The 16222-nt window shown below is 44.9% G+C and overlaps 2 protein-coding genes across 7 annotated transcripts in view; both read right to left on the minus strand.

Annotated features, from left to right (window-relative positions):
- Positions 1-10804, minus strand: part of spegb (striated muscle enriched protein kinase b) — a 33704-nt gene extending 22900 nt beyond the window's left edge. Inside the window, exons 1-5 of one of the 6 annotated variants that reach the window (XM_040202057.2) lie at positions 10361-10804; positions 9625-10104; positions 2296-2379; positions 1822-1888; positions 99-1654 (exon numbers count right to left, since the gene is read on the minus strand). In XM_040202057.2, the coding sequence (XP_040057991.2) occupies positions 99-1654; positions 1822-1888; positions 2296-2379; positions 9625-10042 (2125 nt within the window). In that variant the 5' untranslated portion in view covers positions 10043-10104; positions 10361-10804. Of the gene's footprint in view, positions 1-98; positions 1655-1821; positions 1895-2295; positions 2380-4539; positions 4951-9624 lie in introns of those variants that run through there. The other 5 variants (XM_040202055.2, XM_078091194.1, XM_040202056.2 and 2 more) reach the window with 5 other exon arrangements.
- Positions 10805-13065: 2261 nt separating this feature from the next.
- Positions 13066-16063, minus strand: LOC120834005 (C-X-C chemokine receptor type 2). The gene is made up of 2 exons (XM_040201714.2): positions 14891-16063; positions 13066-14484 (listed from the first exon to the last, which is right to left on the minus strand). The coding sequence occupies exons 1-2, from the start codon at positions 14973-14975 to the stop codon at positions 13406-13408; spliced, it is 1164 nt and encodes a 387-aa protein (XP_040057648.2). The 5' UTR covers positions 14976-16063; the 3' UTR covers positions 13066-13405.
- Positions 16064-16222: the final 159 nt, after the last annotated feature.

The following is a 16222-nucleotide window of genomic DNA, read 5'->3' on the forward strand; positions in this document are numbered from 1 at the left end:
AGGAAAAGTCCCAATATGAGCAATAGTTTGATTAAACATGAAAAGCAAGCAGACTGGAACCTCATACTGCTACATGAAAGAAGCACAACACATCTAACCTAACTCTGGAGACATGGGTCGAGGCCGACGGTTCTTTCCCTTGGTCTTCAGCTGCCGTCCCTCTTTGGCACTACCAGTTACCTGCCGAGGCTCACTTGTTTTCACGTGAACGTCCTCGTCCATCTTTTCATCTTCAACGATAATCTCAGGGATTCTTATTTTAGAGGCCGGTCTAAACAGATCCACTTCTATTTTCTCCTCTGTTGGGGCGATGGGTGACATCCTCTGGGGTTTGGAGGGCGGTTGAGGAGCAGCATCTTGCACAATGACTACCTTTTTTTGTACCAGTGGACTTTCGGGTCTGTTTTCTATTTTTCTTAACGCTAATTCTATTGGCGTCTTTCTTCCCGAGGTCTCATCCTTTTGTAATGCTTGCAAAAGAGATTCCTGGACGTGAGGGGATTCTTGCATTCGGGACACCCTTTGCACAAGTGGACTTGGTGGCCTTCGTTCAACCTTGCGTAATGTCATCTCAGCAACATTTCTGCTGGGCGAATCTTCCCTTTGCTGGTGGTATAATGCAGGTGATGATGATCTCTGAACAACCTCCGTCACTGGACTGACCCTGCTTAATTCTCTCACTGATCGTTGTCCCGGCAAGTCGGATAACTGCATGGACTCTGGGGTACCTTCAACTTCTCCAAATCTACTGGCCGTTACAGCCGTTGAACCAGTGCTTGCTGTCATTTTGGGTTGCAACTTGTACTGGTCTTCCTGTGTTTGCTGCTGTTGCTGCATTGGTTGCTGATTATAACCCTTTTCTTTCTGTTCTTTTGCCCAATGGGCACGTTCCCTTTCTTGGAGCTTTTGAAGGACTTGTGGAGGGATAGGTTCTATTTTCGTTAAAGGCAGGCGCTGCTTTTTCTTAACAGTGAGCTGTTCAGTTGAAAATGACTTCTTCATGTGAGGCCTACCAACGAGCTTCTTGATGCGCTGGAGCTCCTCTGTGAACTTGTTCTCAATGTCTTGAACTTTTTGGGAGTAGCGAGGTTTCTCCTCCAGTGAAGCAGCTCTCTGTCTAAACATAGATCTTCGTTCAGCGGCATCCTCTTTTAAAGCTTCCCTTAGGTCTTCCCTTGAACTTTCGCGAGAGATGCCCAGCCGGCTTCCTCCATCATCGGAATCTACCGATCCAGCACGATTGAACCCTGCCCAGGATCCTCCCGAGATGGAACCTTCTGGAATATCAAGGCTTCGTCTCCGCTCCTCTAATCCACGAACCTTCTCAAAAACTTTTGAGCTCGCCCTGGTAAGTTTCGGGGACGGTCTGGGGGTAAATTCTTTCCGGGAGTATTCGCTAAGTGGAGTCTGTGGTCGTGAGTCCTGGGTGTTACCTTGGCTGCCGGGTTTTGGCTGCTTCACCTTTTCTTCAAACTCCCCAGGCACTGTGTCTTGGTAGTCAGATGGCACAACGTTTTTTTTCCGAAAACTGAGAGGTGTAGTTGAGCCAGAGCGACCAGGCATCGGGGAGGTGGAGGGACGTTTGACGAGTCTCGGGGATGGGGGTGGGAGGGCTTGTGGTGGAGATTCTCTTGAAAAGTTCTCCGACGGGCTCCTGAAATAAAGGATTTGAAGCAAAATCTGTTGGAACCACTGAGGTTGTTGCTAATTAACAATCTGTCTTATATTTTCATCTGGAAGTAAAGTCCTATAATACAATCGTTACAATAAGGTGTTTTTTTTCAATAAACTATTAGGGTTATTTGTGTGTTTCTGTCTTGCCTGGTTGTGTTTGAGTGATCCTCATGTCCACGTGTTCTATTGTCATCTGCAGCCCATGTGTCCATCACTGCATCTCATGTAAAGAAGAGATATGAAATATTGTTCAGGTAAGCCATTGGGTTCCTGCATTCATTATGAAACAGGGCAAATGTATGGCTGGTCATTGTTTTGGTTATCAGGCATGTAAATGCGACTTTCCCCAGTCTTGTTTTCAGCCAAAGCAGGCACCTGTTTTCACTTAAAAAGCTTTGTTTTAACGACTGTTCATTACCTACCCAGCACCAAACAGGGACAAACAAACTTGCCGGCGACATGAAGCAATTAGCAGGTAAAGAGGCAGGGACATATATTTTCATTAAGAAGACAGAAATACTACACCAAATAAATGCCAGTCGAACTGCTAATTTAAGACCTATGAAGGAAAAACTATGATTCTCTGGGGGAAAAATGTTATGCTGGCAACATGGTGGGTACCTCTATGCACATTCTGGTCTTCAAACTCTCCACCATCTTCTTTGGTCTCATATTGTCCACCTTCATCATCTGTTGTTTCGGAATCTGAAAAGACATATGAAACCATTAAAATAATTTCTTTGTGAATGTACTGTTTTACTGCAACGTCTTCAGAACACTATTGGTGGAGAAGATAGCGTAAGTGAAATAGAACTTGAGAAAAATGCAAAAATAATCATTCATAGTATGTATTATTTACAAAATTAAATATTTTAGCCTTATGTGGAAAACTATGTTTCAATTTTGCCATTGGACAAAAGAGAGAGAGAGAGTACACTGTTACAATAGGAGCCAATGGACTACATTATATTATTCAGTCTTTAACGGTAAAAGTCCATCAAATTATCCAATTGCAAATTCCTGTTGAGAATTATATTTAAATCCCATATTCCCATATATAATCCCATATATGTTTAGACCATAATTCCTGCTGAGAATTAATTAATGAGGAGAAAAAAAATGTTAAACATCTAAAATATATCACAATATAAATTTAAAAAATGGTAAATAAAACCAACATTAGACCTCATCCCCATTTGATTATTACCATCATTTAACTAGAAATGTTGCCACCCTCAGGTCTCATGAGCTAAGCTAAATATACTAAATTGGCAGTTTAACAGCTGCCGAGTTTTTAACACACTGGGTATTTAATCATTCATCATTTTCTCCTTGGTATGCGTTAGTTAATTATTTAGGAACGGCACATAATACATTGGTGCGAAATAAATATATTTTAATTGAAAACTTTTTATTTTAAAACATAAAAATGTGTTCCAGCTGCACCATCAGGAAGATCTGGAGATGATCCTGAGAGAAAACCCAGTCATTGGTAGAACTCAAAATAAACAGCGCTATTGAGTCATTGGCATCCTATCGGCCCTCGTGGGGTGTTTGCTTCAGAGTAGGTGGAATTAAAATAACATAAAAAACAAAATCTGTTGTTCTCTTGCAGTCGGAGAACACAAGAAGATTTTGTTAGTCACTTTGAACACAATGGACGATGAATTCAATATAAAAACATGTCGCAGATGTTTTATATATGAGCATCTCCTAAATATCAACACAGTCTGTTGTACACACTGTATACAAGGCTTTTTCTGGTATTTACAAAATGAATTAACGACCTCCACAATGAACTCACAAGCATCAGCAGATACAAACAATCACGCAGAAGATCCTCAGCAATTTGTCGACCTCAGCTGCTTGTCTTTGAGAGGAAGCCAGGGAACCAGAGAACCCCCGCAGCCACGGGAACCGCATGCAAACAGAGGGACCCCACCCAAACCCGGGATGGGGGGGAACCCTGCTCGACACACCGTGGAAGCCTATCTTTCAACTTTGAGGGAAAGAATTGTCTTCAAAGACCAGGACTTACCTTGGACTTACCTGTGGTACCTAAATCCCACATATTTAGGTACCACAGGTAAAAGAAAGAGACTTTGACTCAGAAGCTGGGGTTTGTTATCAATCAAATCATCTATCTCGTAGATTCTGGTGTGTACCTTGCCTGAGGAACAGTGCGCAAAAGGTGATCAAGATGAAACCAAAATGTGAGTACCATTGCATTTGTATTTAGTGAGATATCATTAAATCACAAAGGAAGGTTTTGATTTTTCAGCTCTGCCTTCAACGCGAGTCTTTCTTGAGTAGAAAGCATGTTCCAGAAGAGGAGTTTATTACAGATCACACAGCTCAAAAGTGAGGGATTGCATTGGGTTATTACTGTATATCTGTATACCACACAATAATCCCAGAATAGTCTGGCTCATGAAACTCACTTCCACCCTAGAGGAAAACACACCCCCTCTTATGAGATGTACACTTTAATCATCTCAATGTCTCTTTTTTGCCCTGTCTGTTGTTGCAACAAAATACATTTTGGCCTTCAATGATCTTTTAATAAACTTCTTGAATGTTTGTGGCAGTGAAACATTTGTTTAAAAAAAAACACTGTTTTCTATTGGCCAACGTAATTCTATTCCAGAGACATAACATTCCCTTAAGGATGTACAAAGCAGCTCCACCTCCTTTAAATATTCTCACTGTGAATTGTAAAAACACCGCTGCCGGTTGATGAGCTGTGATGTTGACAAAATGCTTCTGTCAACATTAGACATTGAATACTTTTTAAATTCTATGTAGACAAAACAGATGATTCGGTATATAGACATGAGATAGACAAAGCAAATAAATAGCACTTGCCTGATGTTTTTCTTTGGTAGAATTGGATTTGTTTCTATGGCCACAGTTGGTTTGTCCTTGCCAGATATTTTAATTTTTTTGTCTTGGCTTATGTTCAGCAGCAGGGTATTCCCCGAAATACGCTGGGGGTTCCGAGCCAATACTACACGCCTAAATCAGGACATTTTCTGGCAAAGACATCATCCATTAATAGCCGACTTTGGCGTAAAAGATCCCACTTGTAATACACTGCTTCTCTGCTGACGCGTAGGTCACAGCATCTCAATCAAAGGCGAAGACCGGCGGCAAGGAGGAACTTCGCTCCGTTACGTAACAAGTTGCAGCCTCGGAGAGGCAGCGGCGCTTCTTCTGAGCGGCTCCCGTCCTGAAAGAAGCACAGAGCCCGGATCTCCATCGGCAGGTGGGCTACGTCTGTTGAATGCATATCGTCCCCTCGGAGGGAACCTCCCCCCCCCCCGCTCCAAACAATAGGCAGCAACAGTGTAGTGAGCGTCCTCCACCCCTCCATCCACCCCCACCCGCTGTGTTCCAGCCCCGCAGGCAGCGCGCTCCGATAGGCAGAGGAAGCCAGTGGGAGTGATGCAGCCTTCTCCACATCAGCGTTCTACAGCATTGGTTGACATTTTTTTTCATCCCCCCCCCCACCTCCTCCTCCTCCTCCTCCTGCTCCTCCTCCCCATGTGGCTGCGTCTCGTTCTCGGGCCGGTGGAACGATGCTGGGGGGCGGAGGGGGGCGGAGGGGGGAGCGGCCGCGCGCGGACCTCCTCGCTCCTCTGCTGGAAGCGCTCGCCGGCGGGTTACGCGCGAGGCCCGTCTCGTCTCCCAAGGGAGGCACACTGAACGGCACACTGAACGAATGACGTAGCGACTGCCAGCTGCTGCTACTAGTTGATACCTTTGTGTTTGGAAGCCACTCGGTAGCCAGGGGGAAAGGGAGGAGGAGAGGCTTTGCTGCTGACACCACCTCAGTACACAGAAATGGCTTCACTCCGAATCGACACAGCAGGTAGATGTGCGCGGGAAAGAAAATAGCACAGTGGACGTCCTGAGACTTGTTGCTCACACCACACCTGTCGAGGGTCACGTTTCTAAAGCAGCTCAGGCCTCAGGGGGCGCCGGCTTTTACAGCGTCCACGTGGAGCTACATTAACGATAACCCGTTGAATAAATCATTGGTGGCAGCCGCACCGTCACGGCCTTTTTTTAAGCCTTGAGTTTGGCATGTTGGCGGTCGCCATCGCGACGTCTGCCATCGCCATGTTGTTTTTTGGAAACGAGGAGCGAGCGAGACGGGAAGAAGACTTCCGAGCCCTACACGGGACATTTTTAGGCAAACAAAGCGTTTTCAAAAGCGTTCATGAGCGGAAAACAGAGTTTGAGGGTCAAAGTTGTTTAGACACAAACACGGAGAACTCCCAGACCGAACAACAAACAATAGCAGTTACCATTGGGTTCACCAGTTTTTTATGCATGGTTGCGTTTTTTAAAATTTTCCTTTACATCCAGAAATGGGTTGTAAACTAATAAACATCAGAAGGGGGAAAAATATCATACCCTGGAAATAAAATACCACATTTAAATCATAGAAAAGGATTCGGCCAACTGAACGTTCCGCAGTTTGGAAAGATGTTTTTCTGCTGTTCCCCATCTAATATGAGGTAAAATATATGTGATTTCATTCACTGTGTAGCTTTACCAGCTCTGTGACTGCAGACATTTTACTCAATTAGACACGACCAAGTGTTAACACCCAACTCCACAAAATGAGTGTAAATATTTATCAGTCCAAGATGTGTATGAGATCATACTTTTTGACCCACACTGAATGGCTACTAAACTTTGCGAGGCTTAACCATTACAACCACCGATTTCAGTATTTCAACCACGTTTACTCAACTGTTACTCCTCTGCTATCATACTCTCAACTTCAGATCTCCAACAAACTCCACAACTACCCCTTTAGGGCGGCTTGTCCATCAAAACAACATGCATGTGTGCTTATTAAAGCAACACGGTGACGTGGGGGATAAGATCATCTTTTCCTTCTGGTTTTTCTGCCTGCAGCTTGCTGTTTTGTTCAGGCTCATTGGGAACACAACAATAGAATGTTTACGTTGCTCTGCATCACCTGGGTGTGTAAATAGGCATGCACATCGGCCGCCATGGCAACTGAAAAGCTGCTGGTATCTCTGTGTCTTTTTTTGTTTTTTGCTTACAGCTTGTTTGTGCTGCAGCTAAGTGGCCGAGAACGTGTGATTGCAGGATCTGAGCTGTACTGATTAATGCTCAAGGTACCTTCAGGTAATTATCAGCCAATGCTGTAGCTCCCCTGATTTCCTTGCAGCGTGTCGGCACCTTACTGGTCACTGTTTTTGCACTCATCATATTTGTTTTTTTAAATTAACCTTCTGCCCGCCTCACTGATTAGCAGACCAAGTCAGCAACTAGGTGAGGATAGTGGAGCATTTACCTGCTAAAGTCTAAATGCTAATATTTCATTTCCATGTTGTGTTTTCAACTTGTTTCACTGTCCGCAAATTGCTAAATTAAATTAGAATATAACTAAAGCTTTTGGTTCAATCGTCATTTCCATCCATCTATTGCTTTTATGTTTGTTTGTTTTTGTATTTGAGTGACTCATTTGTTTTAAATCATATTTGACCGACCAACTTCACAATAACATAATGAACTAAAAAAAAGGATAGGAGACATTATGGAGAGATGCATAACAGTACAACATATGGCCGACTTCTTTATGCTTAGTAGAAGACGTCCCCAATCAGTAGAGAGAAGAAAAAAAGAAAGAAAAAGAAAGTCATGCAGGGCCGGCCTAAAATTAGCAGTGATGTCTTCCTGTGTAATAGGAGAGACGCTGGCTAGCTAACATCACAAAAATCTAAGGCCTGGCACATTCCACTGTATAAATAACTATGGAGAGTTGGTGCGTGAGGGGTGAGGGTTGAGGGGAGGAGGGGGGGGGGGGGCGTACAGCGAGATATTTTCAAAGGGGGGAGAGAGAGAGAGAGCGAGCGAGAGAAAAGGGTTCATTGAGTGATGGAACAGCTGCAGACTATACGCACGATCAGACTGAAGGTTAAAATGGAGAGTCAAAGGAAAAGTTGACATCATCTGAGGGTCTGAGGAAAGCCGACAGGATGGTGAACACGCCGTGGTGCCACTGCAGTGGAGCCGCCTCGTGCGTCGTCAAATGAAGAATCACACAAATCTATCCAGTGTAAGATCCCAGCGAGTGGACCCCAGCAGAAAGCAGCCGCCGGGTGACCAGCTGATGGGAAGCAGAGCTTCAGGAAGCGAGGTGTGGGCTGATGACGTGAAACCAGGGTCTGACAGGAAAACGGCCCTTTCATCGTACTTCTCTGTTTTAGTGTGTTTCCAAATCGAGGGCCTCTCTGTGAACCGTGGAATGTGAAAGCAGCACACAGATTTCGACAGGACTATATCCACCAACATAAACCAATCACCTTGTATAGATTCATACAGACTGCTTGTGTTCGATCTCTAACCCGTTGTTTTGTACCATGACTTTTCAAAAAATTGTTTCAAAAAACTTGTTATCAGCATCTTTCTTTTCCGTAAACTCTCGGCATCCTGCCGATCATTTCCAAGTACCCACATTGGATGGTGCAAGTTCTACGTGGCCTCTGTCCAAGAGCCCAATATTTATAAAGTAAAAGAAAATCTAACACTAAACACTAAAAAGGAATCCTTGTCATCGCGTCGCCCAGTATGCAGACCCCGCCACTCTTTTAGTACCCGTTTTTTGTGGCGAGCTCGCACAAAGCATCGTGTTGCCTGAACCCAGCAGGGGTCGTTGTGTAAGCGCCCCGTCTTTCATTTCTGCTTCCCTCGACCCCACCGCCATTCGCCGAAGGCTTTACTCATGCTGTACTTGATTGAACCGTATTCAGGAGCGAGCTACTGTGGGCCTCGTCGGCTACACGGAGGAAGGTGATTAAGATGCACTCTCACAGCTCAAATCAACACCGTTTGCTAATCACAGTGACACCCATAGTTCCTTTAAACAAATTTAAATGAAATCCTCATGAGCATTACGCCTAAGACATGAATTCAGGAAGACATCTGAACACAGACACATCTTTCTATCCTCACTGCGCAACAGAAGGGCAAATTTCTTTTGGATAATACTCTGAAACAATGTACTGTATTTAACATTGGAAATTATAAAATATTATAATTTCATAATTTATCGTTTATCAAGATATTGAAAAGAGTTCTTTTTGACACTGCTTCCCCTTTTCTTGATGCTTTAGTAGAACCTAGCATCCTTAATTATCTTGAGAGTTCATTGCATGTTACATGTTCTGCTAACTCCCATTTGTTCAAATTGTATGTTTTGATATATGTAAATAAATATTTAAATATAATTAGAGTGGAAACAAAATCTTCATTTTTAGCTTCACATCTAAAAACAATCAACTCATGAAGATGTGTATAAATATTCAATTGTGTTATTGATATATATACGGTATATATACCTGTATATTTTAGCATCTTTGTTCCCTCACTTCCTTTTCTTTTTGGAGCAGTTTAAAAGAATGGGATTACTTTATCATTTGTAACATGCATTGTTTTCAAAGATGACAGGTTAAGCTAATAACCTGCATAGCCGGTCCAAGTACCACATAATGGCAGAAACCATTTAGCCCCATAAAAATGATGATAAAACATGACAATGACTGAAGCAGGTCGAGGTAGCTTGTGTCCTGGCCAAGAGTTCACTCTCCATTATCACTGGATGCTTCTGCAAATGGAACAGGTAGCCTGACTCTGTCTTTTCTGGTTAATGGACGTTATTCTTTGAGCAATACATTGTTATGTATTTAAAACCCCATTGTCCGCTTTACTATAACATGTAAACGTCCTTTAAGAAACCAAATGACGTTGTCATAATACCATTAAAGTAAAACAATAATATAATATTTCAATATATTTTTGTCCATGATTTAATTTAGTAATCACATGGAACGGTGACAAAGAAACAACTAAATCCTCCCTATTACAGATGTGGAAAAGCGATCCCCTGAATGCACCGCGTGGCATTACCTTCCCCCAGATCCAAGACGGCCAGCACGGCGCTGCTCCGAGCTTCACCCATGTGATTGTTGGCGATGCAGGTGTAGAGGCCGGCGTCGCTGGGTTTGCAATCCCTAATCCACAGCCCTCCGTACTCCTGGTTGTCCATGTTGAGGAGCTCATCGTTGTGGTACCAGTACAGGGAGGGCTGGGGGTCTCCAGCCACAGTCACCTTCAGACGGATGTCGCAGCCCGTCCCCACGGCGGCGTTCCTCATTTTGCGTGCGAAAACGGGCGCAGTCGGGGTGGCGTGACCGGGTCCTGGAAGCTCCGGGACCACTTTCTCCAGGCTCACTTTGGACCGCTTCGGCGGGATGGTGGGGCTACGGGCCGGCGCTGCTTCGCCTGCCCCCTTTTTCAGGGTCATTTGCACCTCAGCTTTTCTCATGGTTTATCTGATTTAGGTGGATCCTGCAATGGGATCTGTGAGTGTGGATGTGGGTATTGGGCCTACAGCAAACAAAATGGGACCACACTCAGTTATATACACCAAAATCCAGTGAGTGAATTAGAGTCTATGAACAGGCTTTACGTATTAACTACGGTTAAATTACATTTTTGAATTTAAGATACTATAGATATGTCTTTGCAAATGGAAAGCTGAACTCAAAAAGATAGAAACAAGATCTGCCATGGACAAATTCTCCTCAAATTGCTGCTCTGACCTCAGTTGTTGCCCGGAGTGGAAAAATAAATGGTTGATTACCAGGTAATTAGGCAGATAGAGATAGCTACCACTCTTCCTGCCCAGAGGTATTTTTAGGGCAAGACCAGCTGGATCATGTTGCATTAGCAGCTCTCTTGCCTCGTCTCCTGGAAGTGACGGCCCTGCTTTCCCTCTTCTTATTCCCGACGTTCTCTTGACTTTTCAGCCTTTTGTAATCATTTCCCTTCGTGGACCTTCTGTGCCGAAAACCAGGTGAATCTTCAGCGTGTCCTCCTTTGTTTCCCTGGTGGCCTTTTGATCAGTTTCTCAATGGGCTTCTGTTTGAATGCCAGCATCAAGTCCCGTCCAACAAGTTGCACAGAGTCGCCCCCCCCTACTCCTCGTCCCATGAGCTAAACCTCCCGGCTCATGATCTCCCCCTACGCCTGCTAGCGTCTCTGTGAGGGGGGGAAATGACAGGCAGAGCCCAGAAAGCCTCACAATGACAGCTGCACGGCGATTCGTCTGCGCACTCGCCGCGAGGCTCCCCCCCCCATGTCCTTTTTAGCTGACCTGAGGTCAGTAGAACATGTGCGATGGTGCAACGCTTGGCACGGAGGAGGGGGTGGATTGGCGTGGGGCAGATATTTAATTTGTAGGTCAAATGTTAAGGCAGACGTTGGCCTCCCAATTGTGTAAAGGTGGCCAGACATCATGAAAACCACCAAATGTAATCACTGCAACGACACACCTGATAGCTGATACATTCATGTCTTAAACCTGGGAATATGTCATTCAAAATTGAAGACAAATAATTGTGATGAATCTGCAGCTCACAAGAATTCAAGATCAATTCTACTGCCTGTTGTAATATGCAAATGCGCTCTGCTGCTAGCATGCTACATTAGCAGAGACAGCGCACTATCAATAAGTCAAAACAACCACGGTATCTCACATTAAAATGCAACCGCAAACACCACCCTAACAGGAATTACAGCTAATTCGCTCTTACACACTTGAGTTAGCTGTGAGTGCTAACTAGCACATTGCTAAAGGTGCAAGTAGCTAACGTTAAATGGGGTGTCCGCTCAGCAAGGATTGGGGATGAAAAATGTCAATATTGTGAATTAAAAACAAAAAAATGCAAATAATTCAAAATCATTTTCAAAAGAGATAATTAAGCCAATAAGAGTTCACAGTTACGCTAGCCAACACAGCAAGCCACAAGTAGTTTGATTCACGGTGAAATGTGTGTTAGGCGAAGCCTAATATCAACGAATATGAATAAAAGTCAAAACTCGTGAACGTAGAGAAGGGCATCCCCTCAACTGCAAATGAAAGTCCACATTCAGTGTCAAACATTACGTAAAAAATAACTTGAGACATTGGACCTTAATAAAGTTAATAAAGCTCGATTAGATTAGATTCAACTTTATTGTCATTGCACATAGTACAGGTACTGAGACAACCGAATGCAGTTTAGCATAACCAGAAGTGTAAGAGAGCAGAGTATATATAAATAAATGTACAGTGTGGAATATACACGGAGCAGTATTTACATTAAGCAGCAGCATGGTAGATATGAATGACAAGGTAATGCCAGTTGTGCAAATATGGCATAGTTGTGCAAATATTGTGCAAGAAAACGTTGTCCAAAATTGTCCAAAACATTGTGCATAATCGAAGTTTCAAGCACACAAGCAGAAAATCTGTTTCCTTGGTGACAGTTTTGTGCACGAGCAGCAAGTAACATCACCGGGAACGGCTCATCATTTTAACTTAAGAAATAATTTCACCACCTATGTACTGCAATCTGAAGCACAAAAAGAAAAGGAAGTCACCTTTTAACTCAAAGTATTGCAACCAGGGGAGAGTCCAGGGTTCTGCTGCAGGCAAACTCAATCCTATTGGCTCCGATCAAACCAGGCCCCGCCCACTTCCGGGTCCTCCTCAGACAGCACAGGAAAAAAAACATGTCAGTTTGTAGAAAGTACAAATTAACTGTTGACTTCAAAAATCTTTGTTGAGTTGCGTCGACTATGTTGTGATGTAACCTACAGCCAGCGCATACGATTTGTTGAATTAACCTGTCGGCTCTGATTTGGTTTTAAACTAATTAACCCTAAGTACGGGCTAAAATGCCCAGTATTGTTGGTGTTTTTCATAAGCAGCGTCAGCAGCACCTGTGACCTGAACAAACTGGACTCACCTCTCTCCTCTGCCCCCAACCGGACGGAGGCACCGTGGTGTAGACCGGAGTCCCTGACCAACAGCGGGAGGATGCTTTTGGTTTAAAGTCGGCCTGACCCCCAACCTTTTTATTAAAGGACACTTTTAGTTGTATGATCACTGTCTCTTGAGGCCCCTCTTTTACCCCTGATTTTGAACTAAACTTCCCCTGAGTTTCCACATTATAAAACATGATGCTAGTGTGTCTTTTAGCAGTCACGTGTAAAGCATTTACTGATTTTGGAAATATAAATCACATTAGCGACGTTAATTTGCTACAAAACTCATGAACATGTCCCGGCGTATCGCCGGGTGTCTTTCTATCTTTCTCAGTTCAGTTTCAGTTGCATCCCGAAGTCGTCATCAGGGGATGTTTTGTCTTTGTGTTGTAACAATGTTTTGAAATGTGTCACATTTGAAACAAACAAGTTTTCCACGGTTTGCTCAGAATACTACATGAGGAAGGAGAGGATTCAAGAAGGTAACCACAACCTTTCTTTGTAAGGTGTACAGCTCAAACCACATTGACCGGCGTGTTGATAACAAAATTCACGTTATTTATTGCCAGATGCACAAACAAATATCAAAGAGAAGCAAGAGTTCAAGTTAAAAATATGAGATTTATAATTGAAATATGTACAAAACTAGTCCATATCGGACTCTGGACATTCAATAGTACAAAGCTATGTCGACTTAAATCATCACATGGGGCCAATTGTGACCAAAATGCTTACAAAAATATAAAATCTTCTAGGCATCTGTAGGCAAATGGGCTTTTCTTCGAGCTGCCTACGAGTATGTCAAGCAGCACCCTGAGGTCCACCAGCACCCTGAGGTCCACCAGCACCCTGAGGTCCATCAGAGTGGTTCGTCTCCTCACATGACGGTGGACGTGATTTCCGACGACATGGAGGACCTGCTGCCCCGCGCCACGGACGTCCTCCCCAGGAGGCCCGTCTTCCTCACGATCTGCCCCAGCCGGAGCCTGAACTTCTCCCCCACGAAGGCGTACAGCACCGGGTTCACGCAGCTGTGCAGCAGCCCCAGACTCTGGGTGCCCAGCATGGCCAGATCCACCGCCATCCGCGCCGGGCACTTGTACGGCACTATCTTCGCCCTGAAGAACGTGTCCGCCATCACCGCCACGTGATACGGCGTCCAGCAGAGCAGGAAGGCCACGACCACGGTCACGATCACCCGCATGGCCCGCTGCCGCTGGAAGCCGCCGCGGACGCGCAGGAGCCGCCGCACGGTCACCCCGTAGCAGGGCAGCATGACGGCCAGCGGGACGAGGAAGCCCAGCGTGTGGCGCAGCACCCGGGTCGCCAGCCGCCACCCGTCCGCGCTGCCCGGCTCGTACATCTCCCCGCACGTCGTCTGGTTCGACGTCTTGGACGGCAGCGCGGAATGCAAAAAGCCCGGCGTGGCGAGGAGCGCGCCCACGGCCCACACGGCCGCGCACAGCGCCCAGCTGACGCGCCGCCTGTTGGCCCGGCGCGCCTCCATCGCGCGCACGATCACCATGTAGCGGTCCATGCTGATGCAGGTGAGGAAGAGGATGCTCGAGTAGAAGCTGAGCTCCTGCAGGACGGTGACGAGTTTGCACGCGGCGTCTCCGAACACCCAGCCCCGGGTGAGGGAGGTGGCCCAGAAGGGCAGCGTGACGGCCAGCAGGAGGTCGGCCACCGCCAGGTGGAGGAGGTACAGGTCGGAGGGGGGCAGCGGGTGCTTGCTCAGGCCGATCACCAGCCCCACCAGCAGGTTCCCCGGGATGGCCAGAAGGAAGATGAGCACGTAGAAGACGCCGATGACCACCGCCCCCGCGTCGGGGATGGAGAAGAAGTCGCAGGCCACGGTGTCCGGGTTCGGGTCGAACTCCGTGTCGTTGTTGTAGGTGTAGTTGAGCTCATCGTAAAAGGAGCCGAGGTCCTCAAACAGATGAGAAGTGTTGAATTCTGAGGAAAGATGCGGGAACACACGCAAAAACATTATAAAGAAAAACTCCGTGTAACTGGCTACATGCTGCAGTTTATACATTTAAAATTAATCACATAATAATAATACATTATATAATAAATATAAATAATAAATAAAATAATCATTTTAAATAAAATAAATTATTATATAATAATAATCATCACACAACTAATCTGCTGATCAGGGGAACAACAATGAAGCATGTCTGTAAATCTTATACACGTTTTCCATCTGGAAATTACAAATGTCCCTTTGCCAAACTGACTCTTATTTCTGTAAGCTGAGGGCTACACACCGTCAACCTGTTGGATGTATGAATATACGTATTAAATAAATATCAGAATTAAATAATAAAGTTGTTATTCTGTTGCTCGGAACACTCACCGTACATTGTGGTGTCTTCTCTTTGGGAGGCACGGAGTCTGTGACAAGCAGGCAGGACACACACACACACTGTGTCCCCTCCCATCACACCTCCAGCCTCCACACTCGGATTGGATGAGGAGTCAGAATACACACACTACACGGATGGGACTTTATTTCTTCAAAATGTATAGTTTACTACTAACTTCTCAAGCTGTGATCGGGGTTCAGATTGTAATATTTTAACTCCCCAAATTGACTTTCTTCTTCTGATCTCTTTATTTTTTTCAAGTCATCAGTGGGACTGTTTTTCTTCTCCACAGCCACTGTTTGGTTATTACTAAACCACAACGCTTCCCTCGAGGACCAATAATATGAATCATTTGTCACAAGACGTGACGTCGTGTCCCCCTGAGCTCCAAATCGAAAGAGAAATCGCTTTATGAGTTACAGAGTCAACACTGGGTGGAATTGATGTTTAGGGAATGCAGCATATCAGAAAGAGTCTGGTCGGGTTCCGACACTCACATTGTGTTGCCTTGATGTGCTCATGTGTTTGGGACATTCATGTCAAGTGGAAACACTTCCCTCCAAAAGTACTACGGCTGAAGGGCCTCTGTGCACGTGTGGATTTCTTTTCATGTTCCCCGTAGCACATGATGAGACTTCCCTGAGAGGAAGTCCTCGGCTCATGACATGCGGCAGTGTCAACACACGAGCGCCGAGCATCACATTTCCTGCCGCATGACTCGTGTGTTCCAGCCTCCCGTGTCACAATGATTGGGTTTTTTGTTGTTTTAAGTAGAATTACATGAACACGTTCTAAACATTGGGCAAGAAATAGCATCATGGTACTTCACACTGGGAACAGGTTTTAAAACATTACATCAGCGAATTACAGATTTACACTTTCCGTTGTTACATAAATAAATATGATGGATGCTTTTGGTTATATTCCGTTCGCCTTGCACACATTAATTCTATAATTTGTTATTTAGACTAACAGACTGTTAATTGGAACAGGTCACATGCTAAAGCCTTTAATATGAAGGGTTAGCTTTACACCAGGAGGAAGGGTGGCCAATCTAAACGCAGTGACACTGGCCCCAGAGGCCATGTGTAGGTGCTTGGTGCAACAAAGTAAAGAAAACGCATCGCTTCAAAGAGGATGCTTCAATGTAAAGGCTTTCTGTTCAAAGTATAACTGGGAAAATAAATAAAGTTGAACTTCCCTCGTGTTTGTGTGATATCAAGCCAAACCCGTTGCTTAAAGGAAGAAAACACTCTGATCAGACATGGCTGGTATTTTTGGAGGATCCTCCTCGATGAACACATGTAGTTCCTCAGAGTGGA

The sequence above is a fragment of the Gasterosteus aculeatus genome, chromosome 16 (assembly GCF_964276395.1).
Source record: "Gasterosteus aculeatus chromosome 16, fGasAcu3.hap1.1, whole genome shotgun sequence".
In the NCBI taxonomy this organism is placed as follows: Eukaryota; Metazoa; Chordata; class Actinopteri; order Perciformes; family Gasterosteidae; genus Gasterosteus; species Gasterosteus aculeatus.

Bases quoted from the DNA above. Each gene is read 5' to 3' on its own strand.
- LOC120834005 (XM_040201714.2), bottom strand. From the start codon at position 14,975: ATGGGAGGGGACACAGTGTGTGTGTGTGTCCTGCCTGCTTGTCACAGA. The intron at 14,485-14,890 runs GTGAGTGTTCCG...ATCTTTCCTCAG, and splicing joins AGAAGACACCACAATGTACG to AATTCAACACTTCTCATCTG.